Here is a 20,791-nt window from a genome sequence, read left to right on the forward strand (position 1 = left end):
GGGTAATCTTCACAGAACTGTATCGTGGCATTTGAGGAATTGAAGATAAGCATGACCATTAATCAGTGGCTAATGGAACATTTGACGCAAATTTCAGGTAATGAGAATAATGCACAACAAATGCTACTCAGCAAACTAGTTCATCGACATCATCATGACTTTCTAATTCATCTATTAAACTCAATCAAGTATTGCCCATAGCAAAAGAAATCCAATTGAAGCACAAAATAAGACAAACTCTAGTGAGTGGTGAGAACTGAAAATAAATCCACTACATAAAGAGAATTCAGTCCCCCCCCAAAAAAAAAATGAAAATGAATATTGTAGATAGAGTCATTATCTCATGTAAATAAATTCAAAATGATTTCACCCACTTTTGACACTTTTTTTCAAAACTGGAGAGTGTTTCACAAAGATTTAAGTATGACTTAAGTCGCACTAACATGCCGGCGCGTACACGATATGCGACACACGATCTTATTGATAGATACGCATTAGTGCACGTCCTCATGACACGACCTTACCAATGCAGTCAAGCCATACGCAACTCGGTATTTAAGTGCGACTCTTTAGTCATACTTCAATATTTGTGAAACGCCCCCCAGGTCATGTAACTTTTCCAATCATGTACAGAATGTACTGTAATCAAATGGTCAGTCACATGACCAATTCTGAAAACGACACAGGAACAAAGAAATTAAAAGAAAAGGAAACAATTGTGTAGCACATACATACATATTGTAAGAGACTTCTATGAAGTTTTCGGCCGAAGCCCCTGCTCTCGACATGATTCGGGTAATAAAATAGAGCTCCAAATTCATGAAATTCAAAATTTCAATCTGATATGTATAACAACACTCCGCTGCCCCACTACCCTATTAAATAGCACTTAGTTTTCTGACTTCCCTTCCAGCAGGTATATAGCCCCATATGCTTTGTAATTACAAGAGAAATAAAAGCTATCAGTGACAAGTCACCACAAAACCAGCAACCCGGTTTCATAAAACTAATAACAAATTTGCAATATCATAAGCTACTGAAATCATTCAATTTGATTGGCTGCTACAGAATTGTGCATTTGCTATTCTGACAAGTTTTGTGAAACAGAACTGAACTGTGTATACCGCTTAGTCTGCCTAAACCAACCTATAAATCAAGTAATCGGTAAATTGGAAGAAATTTTTCAGACCAGGGCCGCATCTTTTTTCAATCCATCAGTGTCATCATTTTTTCTACAGGAAATTTGCAAAATGTCCTTTGTAAACAAAGGCAAACACACCATATTATCAAGAAAACAATGAATTTATGAATATACATCATATCTAGAAAACATTTTGAATTATCATGCATTTTAGATGTTGACCTTTCTGGCTATAATTGAGATTGATCTGATCAATCGCAATTCTTTGTAAAATGTGGCCCAGAACATGCAAAGCATGCATCATTTACGTCTGTCCACCGATGCATTTCAAACACATTCCTGACCCTGAAGATTTTTCTTTCATTTCTCTATCCATGCTTTGTGGTGACTTGTCACACTCTCACTCTTTTAATATACAGTTCTACAATCAAATGAATACAACTTTATCTTTCCTTGCAGTCTGCGCCTTTGCGAATATCGATTGGATGCTGGCGTATACCGCATCGGGTGCCCTAGCGGCATCGATACGTTGATGGATGCCACGTTTAGAGTAATAATCAACGAGGGGTGCGGTCTGCTTGTGGTAGGCCTCAAGGCGTGTCTTCAGAGTCTCCTCATTATCGTCCGATCGTTTGATGAGTGGCTCACCAGTAATCTGACACAAAAGGAGAAAATGGGTAAAATGATAATTACAATAAAACAGCAAAAATTTCAAATGAAACAAAAATTGAAGTATATTTTAATATTTATAAATCTGCCAATTATATTCTTGTGGAGTTTTATGCAAAAAAGGCATAAATACACAAGTAATCTATTTTGATCAGGCATGCGATCAAATTAAATTTTGACATAATTCAGTAAATTTAAATCAAATAAAACACATGTTTAGATTATATCCTAAACATCATAAACATTCTGGGGAAACATGCATAAAAATAATCTAGTAATTAATTGGAATAGTGACCATGCACTATGTGGAGGGGGGGGGTAACTGAAGATAGGATTTAATAAGTCTGCAGGCACAGACCCAGATTGAAACTTTGATCAACAAGTGGGTCTCCACGCAGACTAGCACATACAAAACTTGCCGTTTTAATTGAGCCCAAACCCAAAGATGAAGCAGACCCAGAGCAAGAGAGCCTTCAGTACACAGGGCATTAATAGGCTGCACATTCAGACCCCTTAATCGAGTGAGGGATTTGCAGAGCAGACTAGGCTTTATATTATTTCTCAAAGCTAAGTTCTTCATCACAAGGAGCTACTTACATCATCAGTCATAGGTTTCTTTGGAGGGTTAAATTCTGTGTGATAAGATCTTCCGCTGGGTTTGTGGATGAGCCGTCCTGTGATTCTCTTCACAAGCAGCGTGTCATCAATACCAAACTCCACTACCGAGTCTAGGGCAGTCTTCCTCTTCTTAAGGAGTTCATCCAGCTGTTGGAAGATGAAATAAAAATCAATAATACTATCCACAATCTATTCTTGTATAGTGCCTATCCCATTAACTTCCAATGTCTCTTTGCATTTGAAAAAAATTTTGGATTTCACCCTGGATTTAGCCTTGTAGATCGCACAAACAGATTCAGGAATCAAACCTTGTTGGGTAACCAACCTCTCAAGGGTCGAGTGTGGCAAATACAGATTAATGGCTTGCTATAGTGATGTGGCTGTGGCAGGGATTAGGCTTAGTAACAGTCTTTGTGTTATTTTAGTTTCTTTGCTTCAATTAACGGCTGATACTACGCCTAATTTGTTTTAATACCTCGACAGCCAATCACATGTATGAAGACGTCAAAGGCATCTTTGAAGATTACCTTCTCGGCCTGGACGACTGTCCTTGGGAAGCCATCGAGGAGGAAGCCATTCTTGCACTCTGCAGTGTCCAGCTTGTTATCGATCATCTCCACGACCAGCTCATCGCTGACGAGCTTCCCGCTGTCCAACACCACCTTCAACTTCTTACCAAGATCCGATCCCGAGGCGATGACTGCCCTCAGCATATCACCCGTGGCCAGGTGACATACGCAGTACTTGTCTGCAAGCTTGGGTGCCTAAAAGGATAAGACAAAAGAGAGAAGCGAAAGAAAATGGATGATAAACGTAATTTGTAGTTTGGTTAATGGAAAAACATCACATCTTTTTACCAACATCCAAGGGATAATCAAACTAAACGGTATATGAGCTCAGTTCCCTATAGATGTTATCATCACTATTATCATTATTTTATTCGGTATGTCAACAAAGATCAAGTTAAAAGGAAATAAACGATTAGGGACAGTGATTTTCCATTTTACCGGTAAATTAAACAGAAATTTTGTTTGGTTCTTATAATTTTTACATAAAAAATTCATGGAATTCACCTTTGCAAAACAGAATTCAGGTTTTTGCTGTGTATATTTTCAGTGAAAAAACAGAATTTCCATTTTGGGATCAAGTTGAAACAGAATTGCAGATTTTCAGAAACAGGAAAGATCATTTTTTGAAATAGAAAATCACTGTCTCTATATGAATACAAAGAGGGAAGGAATAAGGATGTCTACAGTACAAGTCCAGGTTGCCTGAGAAAGGAAAAAAGTAAATCAAATTACTGTAGCTCACAGGCTTAATTTCCACCCGACCTGGACTTGTATTAAAGGTGACATCCACATCCATCACTGATATGCTGCCTTGACAACCTTTTATCTTTGACACAGTACTTAGATAAATGGATGATAATCATAAATATATATTGGTTAATGGGGAAAATAGCTAATGAACCTGAACCAAGTTAACCGACTTTAATGGTATACATGTATGTCCCTAGTTTCATATATCTGGTAAGGTAAGATAAATATTGTGCACAGTTCAATAGTGCTACTCTCTATAAACTCCTGATTGATCATCAACTTAACTATCAGCATATCAAATTAACATACTTGAGCATGATTCTATCTAAATGTCAATATCAAAGATTAATGCATAAATCATTAAAATATGCTGGTACACAGTATTACACTGTAAACCTCAAGCAGCATTTGCAAGAAAAAAAAACTTATCATTCAATGCTTCATATATGAATGCTACATGTACCTTATCTTTGCAGACTTTTAATTATTGACCGACAGGCAGACTCAAAAGCAATGTGGCTGGACCAAAGGTACCAAATGTATGAGTACGAGTGTTGGCATGCCAAAATAAAACTAGAATTACTTCATAATCAATTCATAATAGCCTTACAATAAGAAAAAAAAGACTTCAAATATACATTAATAATGTTTAATTTTCTCAGGGTTGCCACTTCAGTTACATAAATGCTCTACCCTTCTAAAATCTTAATACAGGAATGCCAGACTAAAAGGTACAGTACATGTGGTTTTCCATTTTTGGTATGACTCTGCTAGATTAGGAACCCATATTAAACCTCCAATCAAGTATGTATACCAGATGAGTACTGGTATACAATACTTGCACACACGATGTGGCCCCCAATATTTATAATCAAGCGTTCTGTTTTTATGGACTACATGTACATGTACATCATCCATCAATTTTAATCAGCATGCATGTGTACTTTAGAAATAACAGTGAAAGAGCTCATACATGTAGATGACAAGATTTTTTTCCCCAAATTAGTTGTGTAGTATGATTTTTCCCTCCCCTCTCCTTCTATTCTCTTCCTCTCATCCCCTCTCTCTCTCTTCCACCTTGTGCCCCCCCCCCCTTCCTGTAACAAAAAAAAGGAATACCCTGAGACATAAATCCATGATTTTAAATCATGACGATTGACAAACTTTACAAAAAAAAATCTAAATAATGGTAACCAAGTATATGACTGATTCATGTGACTATGCAACATCTACTGTACACATGTACTGCATAAGAAACCAAATACTATGTAAAACTCATCAAGGGGACATTTTTTATAAAACGATGTCTAAGTTTGTAGACATCCAATATAGCATGTTTCTTCAGGTTGTCAAAGAAGTTAAACCTATGATGGTTGTAACAGGCCCCATGGATAATGTGCTGTGTTCGCTGCCGCTTGCCTCTAAGGAATTTGAAGCATGCCAAAACCATGCACGTATACCCCCACAAAATGACATATGGGTTCATCAAACAAACAAGGGAGCCATTTCATAAAGCTGATCGTAAGTTAAGAGTGACTTTAAGAACGACTGGGGACCCTTTCTTGTGGTAAATGATATCCCCCATTAAAAGCATCAGAAAGATTCATCGGTCATTCTTAAAGTCGCTCTTAACTTACGGACAGCTTTATGTAACACCCACCAATTTAAAGGGAAAACAAAAACTATGTATGTACACATGTACAGTAATGTACTTCACACACCCTAAAATATATATGTATAGTGTAAATACCTCATAAGAGCATGTCAACATTTTAGTCAAGAGTATGCCCTAAAAAAAACAATGTGGAAGATTTTCCTGTATAAATTTTGTGATTTTATACATACATGTAAGCTATATAAAATTGGATTTTGATCGGATGCATGATTAAAATTAGAAATCTGCATATTTTTTTTATACAGTTGAGGCCAGAAGTTTACATACACCCAAGAAATTCAAAGAAAAGTTGACACTTGCCAAACATAAAATTTAAAATATTTGTAAAAATATAAAATATCTGTGCTATGACGGATTGGATATCAAACAATGAGTATGTCATGCCCCTTCATCACAATGCTTTGTCATCAGGAGCTGAAAAATAGTTAGGTGTCATTTTTTCCCCCTAAAATCTTCATATTTTAAACAAATCAAAAATTAAAAAATTGTCAGAAACATTTCTATTGTGCTAGTTACTTCTCAACACAAACATTTCAGATTAGGCCTACACTTTTTTGTTCAGTGGTGACATATCACGATAGAAAATGTAATATATGTAATATATTTCTATGAAAATTGTTTGAAAATATAATAACAATAGAATACATTTGGCACAAATATTACTTTTTTCTTCAAAGAAAATTCCCCCTGAAATATATATATATCGTCATGGTAGTATTTATATTTCTGAAGATATAGTAAATTTTTACGATTTTTGGCAAGCGAACAAATTTCACTGAATTCCATGGGTGGCCCCGGGCCACCACTAATGTCGAGCCTTGGTGTATGTAAACTTTTGGCCTCAACTGTATATTTCCAAGTTCTTCTCAAGCATGGCAAGCTATACATGTAAGAATGAAGGACTTGGATCACTCTTTCCTTTACTTCAAAACAATTTTAATAAACTCTTTATCGCCCTCTTTTTGATTATTTTCATTTCATCACTTTGTCCTCCTGTGCCTCACTTTCACAGTATGCAACCTATGTAAAACACTTGAGCTATACCTGGACTCCTTTCCCTGCTCCTGGTGGACCAAGGAGCACTGCACAGATCCCTTGAGGAATTCCCTCCTCCTCTGGCTCCTGCAAAACTGGATCCTGGCTCTTGAGAGCAGCAGCCATTTTCAAAGTTTATTGTGATCTTTCCAGATGCAGAAGATTCAAGAAGCGTGACAGTCGCTAGTGGTGTACAAACTTGCACTGAAATGTCAAATCAAAATTTTACCTCCACTTGTATCGCATGTAGTCATGCACACTGCCTTATCACCATATCCAATCTGTTGAGTCACTTGATCAAGAGATGTAGGAAATTTAGGAATAAAGTGAATACATGTAGACAACGCAAGCTGCTCAATGAAAGCACACTTTTGACAGTGCAAGGTGGCTGAGATTTGTGCAGTCTTGCCTGCATTATTACACAAGAGAATATAGCAGCAGTGCATGCTGACTTTGATAACAACTAACGTGAAGTATTCACAAAAAACAACATTCATATGATCTTAATAAAATACTAATTTCATTGACCGGAAAAGCTGTGCCTACACATGCAGGCAAGACAAAAGACAAAAAGCAGTCCATTGAGTCATTCATACTGAGCACCGGTGAACTGATAAATAAGCATAGTACGCATATGTCTAGGCCTACATGTACATCTGGGCCAAGTACTCGAGGGTTCTAAGTTAGATTCCCATTACATCCTAGAGATCAGGGATTGATCAATATAAGCATTGAAACTGAATCCAATCCAAATGAAGAAAACATTGAAAGTCAGAAAATCACAAGATGTATATCTCGGGTTGACCCGGGGGGGAGGTGGGAACTCGACCAAAATAGTGGCGGGGTGTGCTGCGGGCGAGACAAAAAACATGGGCCTTGGAGTGAGCTTATTGTAAAAAGGAGGGTCCTCGGAACAGCCTTCCGAACTACAAATGTTTTGTGAAAACAGGGGTCCTTGGAACGGATCAACGGCGTGTGAGTGCGTATGCATCCCTGTGAAACGGGTATGCATGTATGATGCAGCTAGCCCAGCGGCACGGCCGCCGGGTGCGCTCGCACAGAGGCGATGGCCGGACAGTGCTCTGCGGCCGCTTTTAACCAAAATTGCAACTCATTGTAGCGGGTCAATGCGACCGGAACGGCGTAACAAAAAATTCGCGAAGCTTTGGAGCGGATTTCTTTCTTGTTTTTTCTCGATAAGAAGATAATGCTATGCTTTGAAGCGGCTTTCTTTGTTCTTTTTCTTAATAAGACAAAAATGCTATGCCTTGGAACGGAAATTTGAGTGTAAAAATGGGGGTCCCCTCCGCGGCACATACCCACTATGCATTATATATGCATTATATGCATTATATTCTCTTCAAGCTCCCCTTCTTCCTTTAAATATCACAATGTACTTATCATAATTTGTATTAATTCATTATGATGTAAATATGTATTATTTCAGTAGGTCATGTGACCTAAGACTCCACATACTGTATTATGTTTATGTTCATTATATATATTATTATGTAAAAAAGTGTGCTATATCCTATTATGTATCATATTAGATATATGCCTATTATGTATTTTTTATGTATGTTTTATTATAATATTATGTGTATCATTTAAATTATTTTGTTTCTGTTTGTGTTTCATTGTACAATTTTGAGAACAATCCAACATGTTTGTGATTATAATCAATAAATTTTGAATTTGAATTTGAATTATATACTGAGTCCCCCCCCCCTCCCATAAGCCCTTTCCTGGGGTTAAGAAAGCAAATTTGGAGTATGAAAACCATATCAGTTCACAGTCTGTATGCCATTCCATATATATGCAATTTATTTTAGTTGCTCTAGTACTACGCAAGTTTATCATACTATTATTTCAATTCGAACCTAATTTACTAATCTACTCATAAGAGTCATGCAGTACAGGGCTCTCAAAAAGTCTACCCAGCCTATAATAATACCCCTGCATATGCAGGGCTTGACATTAGCAGTGGCCCAGGGCAACCAAAAATGAGTAGGGCCACCAAAATTCTGCAAAAAGCCCACACTTGGTGTTCTGGTTGGGCTACCAAAGTTTTGATAAATTGTGATGTTTTCTATTGTGTTAGGGCCACCAATTTGCTTGTGGGCCACCAAGAAATAGATAGTGTGGAGACTTGCCATAGCCATGTACATTGTAATTGTAATACTTTATCATTTTTTTAACTTAAAAATAATAGCCTCTATACTAAAATCAATATTGATTAAAAACATTAGCATTTGGCAAACAAAGAGTGGGTCATGAAATTTCTACATTTCCCTGTTCATTCCTCATTAACAAGGAGGCCTTGCTTATCTGCTTAATATCATCAAACTTTGCACTATTCTCTGCAATTCATGTATCGACATGATTTTGCCATTTAGTTCTAGTGATGGATTGAAGATTAATGAACTTTATTACCACATTCTATAAATGTCATTGAGATATATCAAATGATAAATCATTAAACTTATGTTCACATGCATGTTCAGAGTTTACACATTGAAAATGAATATGAAATACTAGCACATAAAGAGGCTTATATACATGCATGATTGACACAAACTACAAAATAATTGTAATGACCTCATGTTCATTATATGAAGAGCTCACTTGCAAAAGGGGTTAGGCCCATTTCTTTTTATCAATTTTTTTGTCTCAATTTATAGGTTTTAGTAGCTCTAAATGATACCAAAGAAAAGATGAAATTCCCATTAATCTTTTTTTCAAAAGGGGTTAGGTCCATTTCAGTTTGGTTGCAAAAGGGGTTAGGTCCACACAGATTTTTTTTTGGGGGGGGAAGAATATTTTTTGAAAATATAAAGACAGGTAGCTATCTGTTACACCCAATTTTATATTCTCATGGTAGGGTATCATGAAAAGCTTACATGTAGGCCTACACACACGTACTGACAAAAAGTCAGAATGAAGAGGAAGTCATCGTCAAGCCTGCATATCTCATGCAGGAACTTGATAATCCTAAAATGCATTGACAAACAGCCTATTCAACATTTGCACTAATAATAAATCCATGTACAGTACACTGGTTGAGTAAACACTCAACTGACAGTGCAGTGCTATTGCTTCAACATGACAATGCATTTCACTATGTGACATGGTCTGGTTTATAGTATAATGGCCAGGATATCACGTGGACAGATTAACGAGAGTACAATTAATTTCAGATATATCTGCATCATGAATTTGTGACCATCATCTTAATAACAGATCATGACTTCCACAGTAAAAGTTGCTTCAGAGATTGCTATCCAGACTCGACACATTGCATGTAAGAAAGAAAACAAAGGAAACCTCTTCCAGCTCTAGCAACGTAAAAATAAATGCACCAAAAATATTGAATGAAAACAACCAGCACATCATTTGACGATAAAACGATGAAAGCACTGAAATGACTGTTTACAGGACTGAATCCGTCCGGCTGCAATGGTGTAGAAAACGAGTGTGATTGTCTCTACTTCAGCAGGGAGGTGCCTCGATTCCCAATAACACACAGCTGCGAGCTGAGTGAGAGGAGGCCAGTGATTCATGAGAAAGAAGAGTTCAACGAGGGATGTCCTTGGACTACAAGTAGTCTTCGAATGCAGACCTTTTTATGCACTAATACTTCCGTGAATAATGCACCCTGTACTGTACATTTAGATAAGGGTTCTGTTAGTTTTGCAGTACCTTAGAACAAGACTCCGGCATAGCAAAAGGTTGGATACAACAGATTTAAATGCATGTGACAAGAAATGCATGCATAGCACATATAATAGCGCATGCCTTGAGCTTGGCAAGAGTCAAACCGGAAGCCAGACACAGTGACGTCATAGAATGATTTAAATCACGATTGTGTTTATATGACCCTTTTCATTCATGATTCTACAGAAACATTGTTGATTTTCACTTTTGACTAAATGCAATCATCATTCTGCAGAATCATGATTTGAATCATGATTTAAATCATGATTCTAGTGTAAAAAAATGGCACATAAACACACCCAGATACAATTTACACGGAGACTACATAAATATATTTTTTCATACAAACATACTTGACAAACTTCTGTAATAATATCACAAATTATATACAAAATGTTGTGAAATGCCACATCAGTATACACTTAAACTTAGCCCCTAGTAGACTTAAAGGACAAGTCCTACCCAACAAAAAGTTAATCTGAATAAAAAGAGAAAAATTCAACAAGCATAACATTGAAAATTTCATCAAAATTGGATGTAAAATAAGAAAGTTATGACATTTTAAAGTTTCATTTAATTTCACAAAACAGTTATATTCACATCCTTGTCGGTGTGCAAATGAGGAGACTGATGACATCACTTTCTAGTTTTTTGTATTTTCAATTTTCTCCCTGTTGTCTATGAAACAATGATTAATTCCTCCCTAAACATGTGCAATTAGCATTGCTTAATATTATATGGTTCAATCAAGTTGGTCCTTATTGTCAAATCTGTAAAAAATGAATTATTATATAATTCAAACAATAAAAAACAAAATAGTGAGGGATCATCCACTTGTCTCATTTGCATGTCACTGATTTGTGCATATCACTGTTTTGTGAAAATAAGCAAAACTTTAAAATGTCATTACTTTCTTATTTTACATCTGATTTTGATGGAATTTTCAGCATAATGCTTGCTTGATTTTTCTCTATTTATTCAAATCAACATTTTTCTGGGGTGGACTTGACCTTTAATAATATTTTTTATAATCTAGGGCTTGCACAAGAAAGTAGGTAATACAGGGTAAACACAAAAAGCTTTGAAATGCTTTAGAGTAATATCACATTCTTTTTTATGACTATAGATAAGCTGTTTTTCTTTTCCTAACAATAGTTTAGGCCTATGCATTTATCTCTTTGGTCTCTTGTTGATCCCCTGTACATGTACATTGTAGGCTTACATTGTATATTAGACACCGTTTTCACTATCGTTTACTGGAAACTAGCTTAACGTGCAATGAGAACAATAAAAGCGGTCTAGGAAGCGATCTTCCGAACCGGTTCAGAAAACCACCCCGTGATGTACATGTAGTTTTGAAGATCACTTTGACACTGTTCTCACTGTTCTTCCAAACTGGTTTCCTGAACCGGTTTCCAGTAAATCAGTGTGTGTACAGTGCATTTGAGTTTTTTTCAGACGTGTATCAATCAGATAAGATTATTTATGTCTGGGACCAACCTTTAACGTCACCATCCGAAAGACGTGACCAGGGTTCGAACCTCGAATTTCTGCATCAATTTGTAACTTCCCCACGCACATGTAGCTTGGATTACAGGCACACGCCACAATGTCCAGTTTTAGAAAGTATAATGAGAATGGTGTCTTTGAAATTCCCAATTGCACTTTACAACTAACATAGAAGTTGCAACTACACAAGGAAATAACTTGCTCAGGACTATGATGATATAAAATAACAAAGGTTCCAGATAATACAACCATGACACAAAAGCAGAATGAGTAAGAATACAGTCGGGACAATTCCATGAATTTCAAGATTTTCCCCAAACTTTATTTTGCTCACTAGCTATCTCAAATTCAAGTCAATATTTCTTGGTTAAATTTTCATAAGGGTTGTAAATCTCCTATTGATATTGATTCCCTATTACTTATTTTCATTGATTGATGTATATTGTGCTTTTTGTTATATAATCATGGACACTAATTCATTTAATAGAATCTGTATTGGTTTTTTGGTGTATGATTTATTCATGAAGGTTTTTCTTTGCTTTGTTTTGTTTTCATTGGAGGTCTCACCTTCACAAAGTTGTTGATTTGAACAAAATTATGTTATGCATTTAAAAATAAAAATATTATTATTATGAAATTTGTTTACAAGTATTTATGTTTAATGTTACTATCAAGGCTAAATTTGTAAAAACAAAACTATATGATGTACATGTAGGACTACATGTACATATGGAAATGAATTAGATTATATTTCATTGTATTACCCAGTTGATAATTCATCTTTTCTTTTACCTTTTGCTATATCATGTCATGTACAACTTGTAAATTGTAATGTGCTGTATTAAGGACATTCCACAATTATGTTTGTGCACATTGATCTCTGCATATTTCCATGCACGTTATCGCCACAGTATTAAAGTAAACAGGTGATTGATCAGCTACAACAAGGTTATCAGCTGATTTTTCCAGTCATCTGCACACTAACAGCAAATCTTTGTGTTATTTTACAAAGCTTTACAATGAAAATAAATCTATGGACCAACATTTTATGCCTCAACCTCTTCCAAATACTTTACTCTGCAGTGCTGCAAAGTATACAACCTCAAGTTTGATTTAATGGGAAATTGGTGTAGAATTTTTCTTCATCTAGATACAAGCCTTTTTGATGGGTATTTGTGTTTTATTTGCTCCACCAAAAGTGCTGATAGTTTGAAAACAAGCACATGAACTAGAATTTTTCAATGTTCACACCTCTTTCGTATGCAACCATGCAAAATTTGGTGAAAATGAAACATGTTTTCAATATAGCATTTATTGTACTTTTTTAATTTTTATATTAAATTCCCTTTTTCTTAGATATGTTTCGTCATCTTTCACACCTTATTTTCAAAACTGAAGGTGCCACTACTCCTTAAAGAGCAAATGAATAGCAATTTGAATGGATTCTTTATCTTAAGTACATAATTCTGAACTATAATGTAAGATTTGGTGAAATTTAGATAGATTTTGACTGACTACTAGAGCATTAAACTCAATGTTGTGATCTCCTGGGGTCTAAAAAGCCAAAATTATTTTTATTGCATTATTTCTTGAAACCTTTTGAATGGGTGAACCTTAAAGCTCGACAGCAAACACTCAAGCACATGAACCCATGCTAATTTGTGCACATTACATGTCGGATTAGATGCTAAAGTAACTGCAAAATTTTGTGAAAATTACTTGCATATCATTTTAACTGTGGAACGTCCTAACGTAGGGCTCGACACTAGCGGCGGTCCGATGGTCCCAGACCGGTAAAAATCACTGTCGGGACAGTAGATTTTCAGAAATATCAATATTTACTGGTCCGACATGACCAGTAAAAAATATCATTGTCGGGCCAGTAATTTTTCCAAAAATAGCAAGATTTTAAGGGTCCGACATGACCAGTAATAAAAACCATTGTTGGGCCAATAACTTTTCCAGAAATGGTCAAATTCACTGCAAACCATTTCCCCCATTCACATAGAATGAATCGCACGTGTTACTAGAGTAGATACAGTATAACCAGCCACACAACTCACGTGGTAAATTCTGCACTGGCTGCGCGAACGAAGCTTGGCTAAACTCTGGTAGAAATCTCTCACAGAACTGTCAAAATTTACGGTTCATACTCATGAAAGGCTCTTATAATGTCCATATTTCCTAAAAATTGGAGTAACTCTGTCATTTATAAGCAGTAAAAGGATAAATTTTCACTTCTGTTCGGGTTTTGGGTGGTATCGTCTGAATACATATTAGCCCCACATATGCATTAATGTGTGTGTTGATACACTTGGTTTCTGACTTTCGTAGCTATTTTAATTGAGCCAAAAAGAAACTGATAAATTATTCATGATAGTTTTAGCTTTCTTCCTCTGTTTTCTTCCTATCTTTCCTTCTTTCTTTTCAATCTTTCTTTGTTTCTTCCCTCTCTTCTTTTATTTTTTTGTTACTGTCTTTCTTCTTCATTTTCCTTTGTTTTTCTTTAATTCGTTCTTTCATTCTTTCTATCCTTATAAAAAAAAAATTTCTGTATTTCTTTTTTTTCTCTCTCTTTATTTTTTTCTTCTTTTTTGATATTTTTCTTTAATTCTTGAGTCCATCCATCCAATATTCATTTCTTCTCTTTTTCCTTTCTTTCCTTCCTTCCTTCTTTTACCCTTTTCTTTCCTTCATTCTTCATTACTTTCTTTGTTTCTTTCTTCCTTCCATCCATCATTTATTTACCCTTTCTTGTTTTTTATTTCTTCCTTCTTTCAGCCCTCTTTCTTTTATTCATTCCTTCTTTTATCTGTCTTGTTCTTTCCTTTTTCCCTTTGTTAAATCTATCCTTTTACCTTTCCTTTCTTTTTTTTTGACTGCTTGCTTCCTTTCTCTCATTTATTCTTTCATTCTTTCCTTTCTTTGTCTCTCAGTCTTTTTTTTCTTTCTTTTATCTATTCTTTTGTCTTTTCTTTTTTTTATATTGCTTGCTTCTTTCCTTCCTTCTATCTATCATTTTACCTTTCCTTTATTTCTTCCTTAATTCCTTTCTTCCTTCTTTCAATCCTTCGTTCCTCTCTTTCTTTTGTCCTTTCCATCTCTCCTTTTACCCTCTCTTTTTTATTGCTTCTTCTTTCTTTCCTTTACTACTTTCTGGATTTGTTCCTTCTTTCTGTATTGCTTGCTTCATTTCTTTCCTTCATTTCTTTCTTCCTTCCTTCCTTCCTTCCTTCCTTCCTTTCTTTCTTTATTTTTCTTTCTTTCCTTCTTTCTTTCTGTCTTTCTTTCTTTCCTTCTTTCTTTTTTTTCTTTCTTTCTTTCTATCTTTCCTTCTGTCCTTCCTTCTTTCTTTCTTTCTTTCTTATTTTTGTTCCTTCTTTATTCCTTCCTTCCTTTCCTTCTTTCTTTTTTTCCTTCACATCTCTCCTTTCTTTACCTTTTTTCTTCCTTCCTTTCTTCTTTTATTCGTTCTTTCTTTCTTCGTTTCTGTCTTGCTTTCTTTTTGTTCTTCATTCCTTGATTTTATGGGAGGGGGTAACGAAAGGCTCGAAAAATAAACTTGCGCCTCTTTTTTATGTTTTCTTTATATTTTGGGACCAGTAGATTTTAGTTTCCGACCAGTAAAAATTTGAAACACTGGGATTTTACTGGTCCGACATGAATAGGTTGGACCAGTAGAAAAAATGGGTTAGTGTGGAGCCCTGCCTAACGAAATGATATTTATCAAAAGTTTTGTTTATAACAATCATAATAATACCAGAAGATTTCACATATTTATGTTATAAAGAAATATCAATAATGATGCACAAGACATGTAAAAGAGAGGATTAATCGGTCTGCCATAATGTTTATGCAAGCAGCAGAGTGGGAGTAATTATGGGAAGGTAGTAAGGTACAATCAAAATTTCATTCAAATTCTTTATATTTCCTTTCTCCACTTTGCTATTTCTTCTTATTTGAATGAAGAGAACCCTTTCAGGAATTATCCCACTCAGTTTAATATGAGCTGACAGATTAAATTTGTACTCTTAGAAATTACAATTGGCTATCCATAGTTAAACCCCGACTTTAGACCAGAGTTTTAAATTAAACCACAGTTCAGAATAGGGGAAAATGAGACCACCTCTCAAGAGCAACATTTGCTGTTCATGTTTGGGTTTTTCCGGGCTGAAAGTATAATTTATATTTACATGTACATGAAAAAAGTAAAATTCACTGAGCAAAATGCAAAAAAAGTTCATCAAATTCTGATAACAAAACTTAAAGTTATTGAATTTTGAAGTTGGGCAATATTTTGTGAAAACAGATATGCATATTGTCATGAATATTCATAAGGTAGGCTGATGATCACATCCCCACTTTCCCTTTTTCTTAATGTTATTATATGAAATCACAATTATTTCATTTTTCATACAAGTGTTTATGATATTGTCTCCCTCATGAGACAATATCAAAAATATATAATGCATATCAGTTGTCAATGAAAATATAATGCGTATCAGTTGTCAATCTAGCTTTTCTACTTCTTTGGGGAAAACTTGAACAAACATAATATAATAAAATACAAAAGAGCAAGTGGGGATATGACATCATCAGCTCTTTGAATATTCATGGAAGACATACACACAAGTCAACTGTTTTCTGAAATAATGCAAATCTTTAAAATGCCATTTTTGATTCCTTACCCAAATATGATCAAATTTTCAGTGTTTTGTTTGTCTGATTTTTCTTTATCCAGAAACAAATATTTTCAGTACCTGTACCCCTTTAATATTATCCTCAGTGTCGCAAGTACAGTGTATTTGATTTAACTACAATTTTTCGCCCTAAGAAAACTTGGTAAGGTTTGTAAATATCTCTGTTTTTTCATCTACTGAAATCCTCATTCTTGCATTTATTAGTTCACTTCTTGACAATTGCAATAGCCTGCTCCATGAAATTCCAGAAAATGATATTTCTAAGCTGCAGAGAATTAAAAACTCTGCAGCCCGTATAGTTTCTCTCACTAAATAAATGGCAATATAACACTAACTCTTAAACAGTTGCACTGGCTTCCCATTAAATTTCATGTACAATTCAAAATTCTACTCCTACAATTCAAATCTCTTCATGGACATGCTCCAAAATATCTCTCTGAATTAATCCAGGCATGTACATGTACACTCCCAGCAGGTCTCTGCAAATCAAAATTTCTTAACAGTCTAAAAAGCAAAAACTAAACTTTTTGGTGATGGGTGAAAAAATTAGAACATGTATAAAATTTTCAAAAAGTGATCATTTCTAGTTACTCAATTCTAGATTAGACGATTACTGTTTTCGATATTCTTTCTATTCCTTTAGCTCCCAAAATTAATTCAACATTTGCATGACTCATATCATGTTGTGTCTCTCCATATCTCACCTCATACAATGTACAAACTCCAGCTAGTCCAGGCAAGGCAGGCATCCAATTCATGAACAGAATTACATGTACATTGTAGATTAGGGTCATCAGGTTTCAAATTTTGCAGTTTAATTTATCTAAAAAATTATTTTTAAAAATCCAAGTTGGCTGCTCTATACTGTAGAGCTGCCAACTCGGATTAAAAAAATACTTGCATCTGCTGATAGATATCGCAAAATATTTGTTGTAATCAATAAATATCATATAAATTACTTTATGATTTTATCAACCGAAACAAATATTTTACGAATCGTGATATTAATCGGCAAATGCAAGTATTTTTAAAATCCAAGTTGCAGCTCTGCACGCGTGTGTATCTAGTTATCGATAACAAAAGAAATAAAAATGGTGACGTAAATGCAAGGGCAAGTGAACGCTCTTGCTCTTAACTTTTTTCAATTTTACTACTATTTATTTAATGAAAATTAAGAAAAATGCAAAACAATGGGGGTAAACATAGAACTTGCCCATGTACATAACTTCGGGCGAAAAACAAAATATAAAATTGGTGATTTAGGTCTAGGTTCAACACGGGTAACCCTCGCCTCTACAGAGAGGCATATAAAGCAAAGCCAGGCGTTACAGGAGTATACGTAGGTAGATGAATTTACTTCCCAGACGCCTCCAGGCTACTCCTCTTGACAGCTGGCAGCCGTCTGTTTCAAGGAGTTTTTTAACCTTTTTTTTTTTATTTCTCCTCGTACACAGACGGCTCGCTATCGTGCAGCCACCATTAGGGGACTTGCAATGCAAAATCCCCCCGTCGGGGCTCTTCAATTTTTGTCTTTAATGAATAAAAATTTTGAAAGTTAACACGAACAAAATGCAAATTGATATTCCCTCTTGGCATTAATTGCCAAAAAACTGAGTAAAATCAAGTTAAAAGGAACAAAAAGAGTGACTTACCTCGGCTGTCGCGCAAATTCACTTTCCCGTTTTATCCGATCTTAAGTACATAAACATATGGCCATTGAGTCCCCTGTACAGATCGCGCTAGAACTTCGGTCTCTGTATTTGGTGAGTGAAGCCAACGGAGTTCAGCTGAACAACCAACATAACAGAGACCGAAGCTTTTGGTCTACTCCTCCAACTTCGTTCCAACTCCAAGATCAATTTCTTCTTTACTGTTCTTCTTCCTTAACTTATTTGGGCCTTCCTCTCCTTCTTTTTCTTCCTCTTCTCCTTATCACCATCATCATCATTCACTGTTCACAATTATCATTATCGACATTTGTCATCATGTTTAATATTATCTCAACTGCTTACTCTACTTTTTTTCCAAATAGCTAGACATAGATCTACTTACATGAATTTCAATACGTGGGCCAAATGCCCGGAGCAGAGATTAAGGCCAAACGATTCTTTTAAGTTTTACAATATCTTTCATAGAGAAAATATAAATTTTAAATTATCATCATACCTGAGTTCCTTTTCCTGCTCCTGGTGGCCCTAATAAAATGGCCTTGATTCCATCAGGAACCTCGTCAAATTTGGGATTTGGTTGGGCTACAGGCGGCATCTTGGCGTTGAGGACAAGTTACACGTGGATAGTACCGTATACGGTATATAGTTTGCCTGGTAAAGCTGTGTCTACAGTATACAGGCAGGTCCCAGGAGCTCATCTCAGTCCCTCATTATGAAAGTTATTTGAACTTTGAAGTTTTCGATTAGTGACGCCATATTCTTATTTGTAGTATATAAAATAAATGCATAAATTTCTAGTTTAGGGGTTTAATGATTATGAATATTTTTTCTTTCAGGATAGATGTGGAATTAATTTTCTGTTGATATCGAATGCGACATTATATTTTCATTTTGTTTTAATGAAAATTACATTTCACTTTTTTCAGTACAAGCTCTGCTCGCATTTATTCAATTCAATTCAATTTAATTCTACAGGTAAATGCAATAGAGCAAGAGGTAGCAAAATTAATGATAATGTCAGAAATTAAAAAAAAACTTTTCAATCTTTTTAATGACCTTTCCTCAAACCGGTATTTTATTCATTTTTAATAATTTTTTATTGTTATTTGTATTTTTTTTACAGTGACTTTTTTGTCAGGGTGAACTTCGAATCCCTTTGCGGAAATTGCTTGCCGCCGGGATGGGGATGGCAAGATGAAGACTAATAATGTTAAAAACTGGCACATTATAGTACCATGCAGGGCCCAGGGAACGATTTTTTTTTCCAATGGGCGGCTGGTGCAAATTTAAAAAAAAATTCCCTAAAAAACGGAGGTCAAATTGGTCCGAAGAAATTGAAAAGAAAACTGTTTCACTTCAAAATAAAGGTAATTTTGGTCACATTTTCCCAATTTCCCCCCCCCCCCCACCCCGGATTTTTACACATCTTCCAGAATACGTGAGGGTGCATGCTGCCTTATATGCCAATACACGCAGCATTATAGAGTGCGTCCCACAAAAACGAAACCGAGATTTATCAATGATTTATCATAATTTAATCACAAATACAATAGACAAAATGACCTACCATTGTAAAGCTTAGAATCTCCTTTTTCGTCTGAAATTACTTAAAATATTTCTCATTCACGCATGAGTGAGCAAAAATAATTTGAATAGGGGATACCAAAAAGTCATTCGGCTGGCCGGGTTTGAAAAAGAAAACCACATTTAAAAAAGTTCAATATCTGCTCTTTAATTTGGTATCTCAATTGCAGAAAATGGTCAAGAAATGACAATTTTTTTGTTATTTGAAATAAGGCTTGAATTTCAATAATTTCATAAAATGAAGAGGTTCTACAGGCTAGCGTTCAAACTCACTCGACACTCCGTTTTGTTGACGATCAGCCATCCATTAAGTCTTTTGTTAACCCTGCGATAGCGTCTGTGGGCCGGTGAAATAACGTTTATTTAATGAAATTATGGAAATACAAGCATTGTTTCGAGGGAACATAACTTTTTTACTTCTAGACTATTTTTGTGATTAAGGTATTAAATAAAAGAGCAGACTAACGTTTTAGGCATGTGATTTTCTTTTTGAAATTCAGATACCAACCGCCAAATGAGTTTTGGGTATCCTTTCTTCAAATTATTTTTGCTCACTCATGCGTGAATGAGGAATAATCTAATTAATATCAGATGCAAGAGGAGATTTAAACTTTACATTGGTAGGTCATTTGTCTATTATTGTATTTGTGATTAAGTTATGGTAAATCAGTCTCGGTTTCGTTTTTTTCTCGGACGCACTGTATAGTGCATGCACCCCAGCATGCTCCCAGGGCCATGCATGCATATACACAAAGCAACAAAGACAAGATAACAAGTTGTAGAAACTTGTAAAGTCGACTTGCCTTATTGGTATAATTTGAAAAAAAGGGGGCGGGTGACGATTTTTTTTCAAGTTCGCAGGAAATTCATTTTTTGTAGTAATATAATCCGGTTAAATGAATTGCAAATTCTAAATATTATATTTTGGAGAATGGTTCAAAATGCAGAGAATCTTCGAAGGCCCTCCACATTCTGTTCACAAACTCTATGGAATTGATACTCGATTGTGATATTTCAACTGAGGACAGAAGGGATTATAGTGACTTTCTGATGAAAAAATCGCATATAGCATGTCGTCATTCAACTTTATGTAATTGTCATTTTGGCAAGATCTTATTATCTCGCCATCATTCGACAATCATATTTTTTATAAGTCG

General features: G+C 35.2%; 1 protein-coding gene across 6 annotated transcripts; it reads right to left on the reverse strand.

The window, feature by feature from the left end:
- Positions 1-1,336: 1,336 nt before the first annotated feature.
- Positions 1,337-18,712, reverse strand: LOC121416886 (adenylate kinase 2, mitochondrial-like). 6 transcript variants are annotated; one of them, XM_041610440.1, is made up of 5 exons: positions 9,846-10,073; positions 6,467-6,749; positions 2,956-3,192; positions 2,405-2,575; positions 1,337-1,793 (listed from the first exon to the last, which is right to left on the reverse strand). In XM_041610440.1, exons 2-5 carry the CDS (start codon positions 6,581-6,583, stop codon positions 1,569-1,571), a joined length of 750 nt encoding a protein of 249 aa, XP_041466374.1. In that variant the 5' UTR covers positions 6,584-6,749; positions 9,846-10,073; the 3' UTR covers positions 1,337-1,568. The 6 variants fall into 6 exon arrangements, with proteins under 6 accessions (XP_041466374.1, XP_041466366.1, XP_041466356.1 ...); XM_041610432.1 differs by having other exon boundaries at positions 1,337-1,796; positions 2,408-2,575; positions 6,467-6,661; positions 9,891-10,011; XM_041610422.1 differs by having other exon boundaries at positions 1,337-1,796; positions 2,408-2,575; positions 9,891-10,011.
- Between the last annotated feature and the right edge of the window lie 2,079 nt (positions 18,713-20,791).

The sequence above is a fragment of the Lytechinus variegatus genome, chromosome 1, assembly GCF_018143015.1.
Source record: "Lytechinus variegatus isolate NC3 chromosome 1, Lvar_3.0, whole genome shotgun sequence".
Taxonomy (NCBI): Eukaryota; Metazoa; Echinodermata; class Echinoidea; order Temnopleuroida; family Toxopneustidae; genus Lytechinus; species Lytechinus variegatus.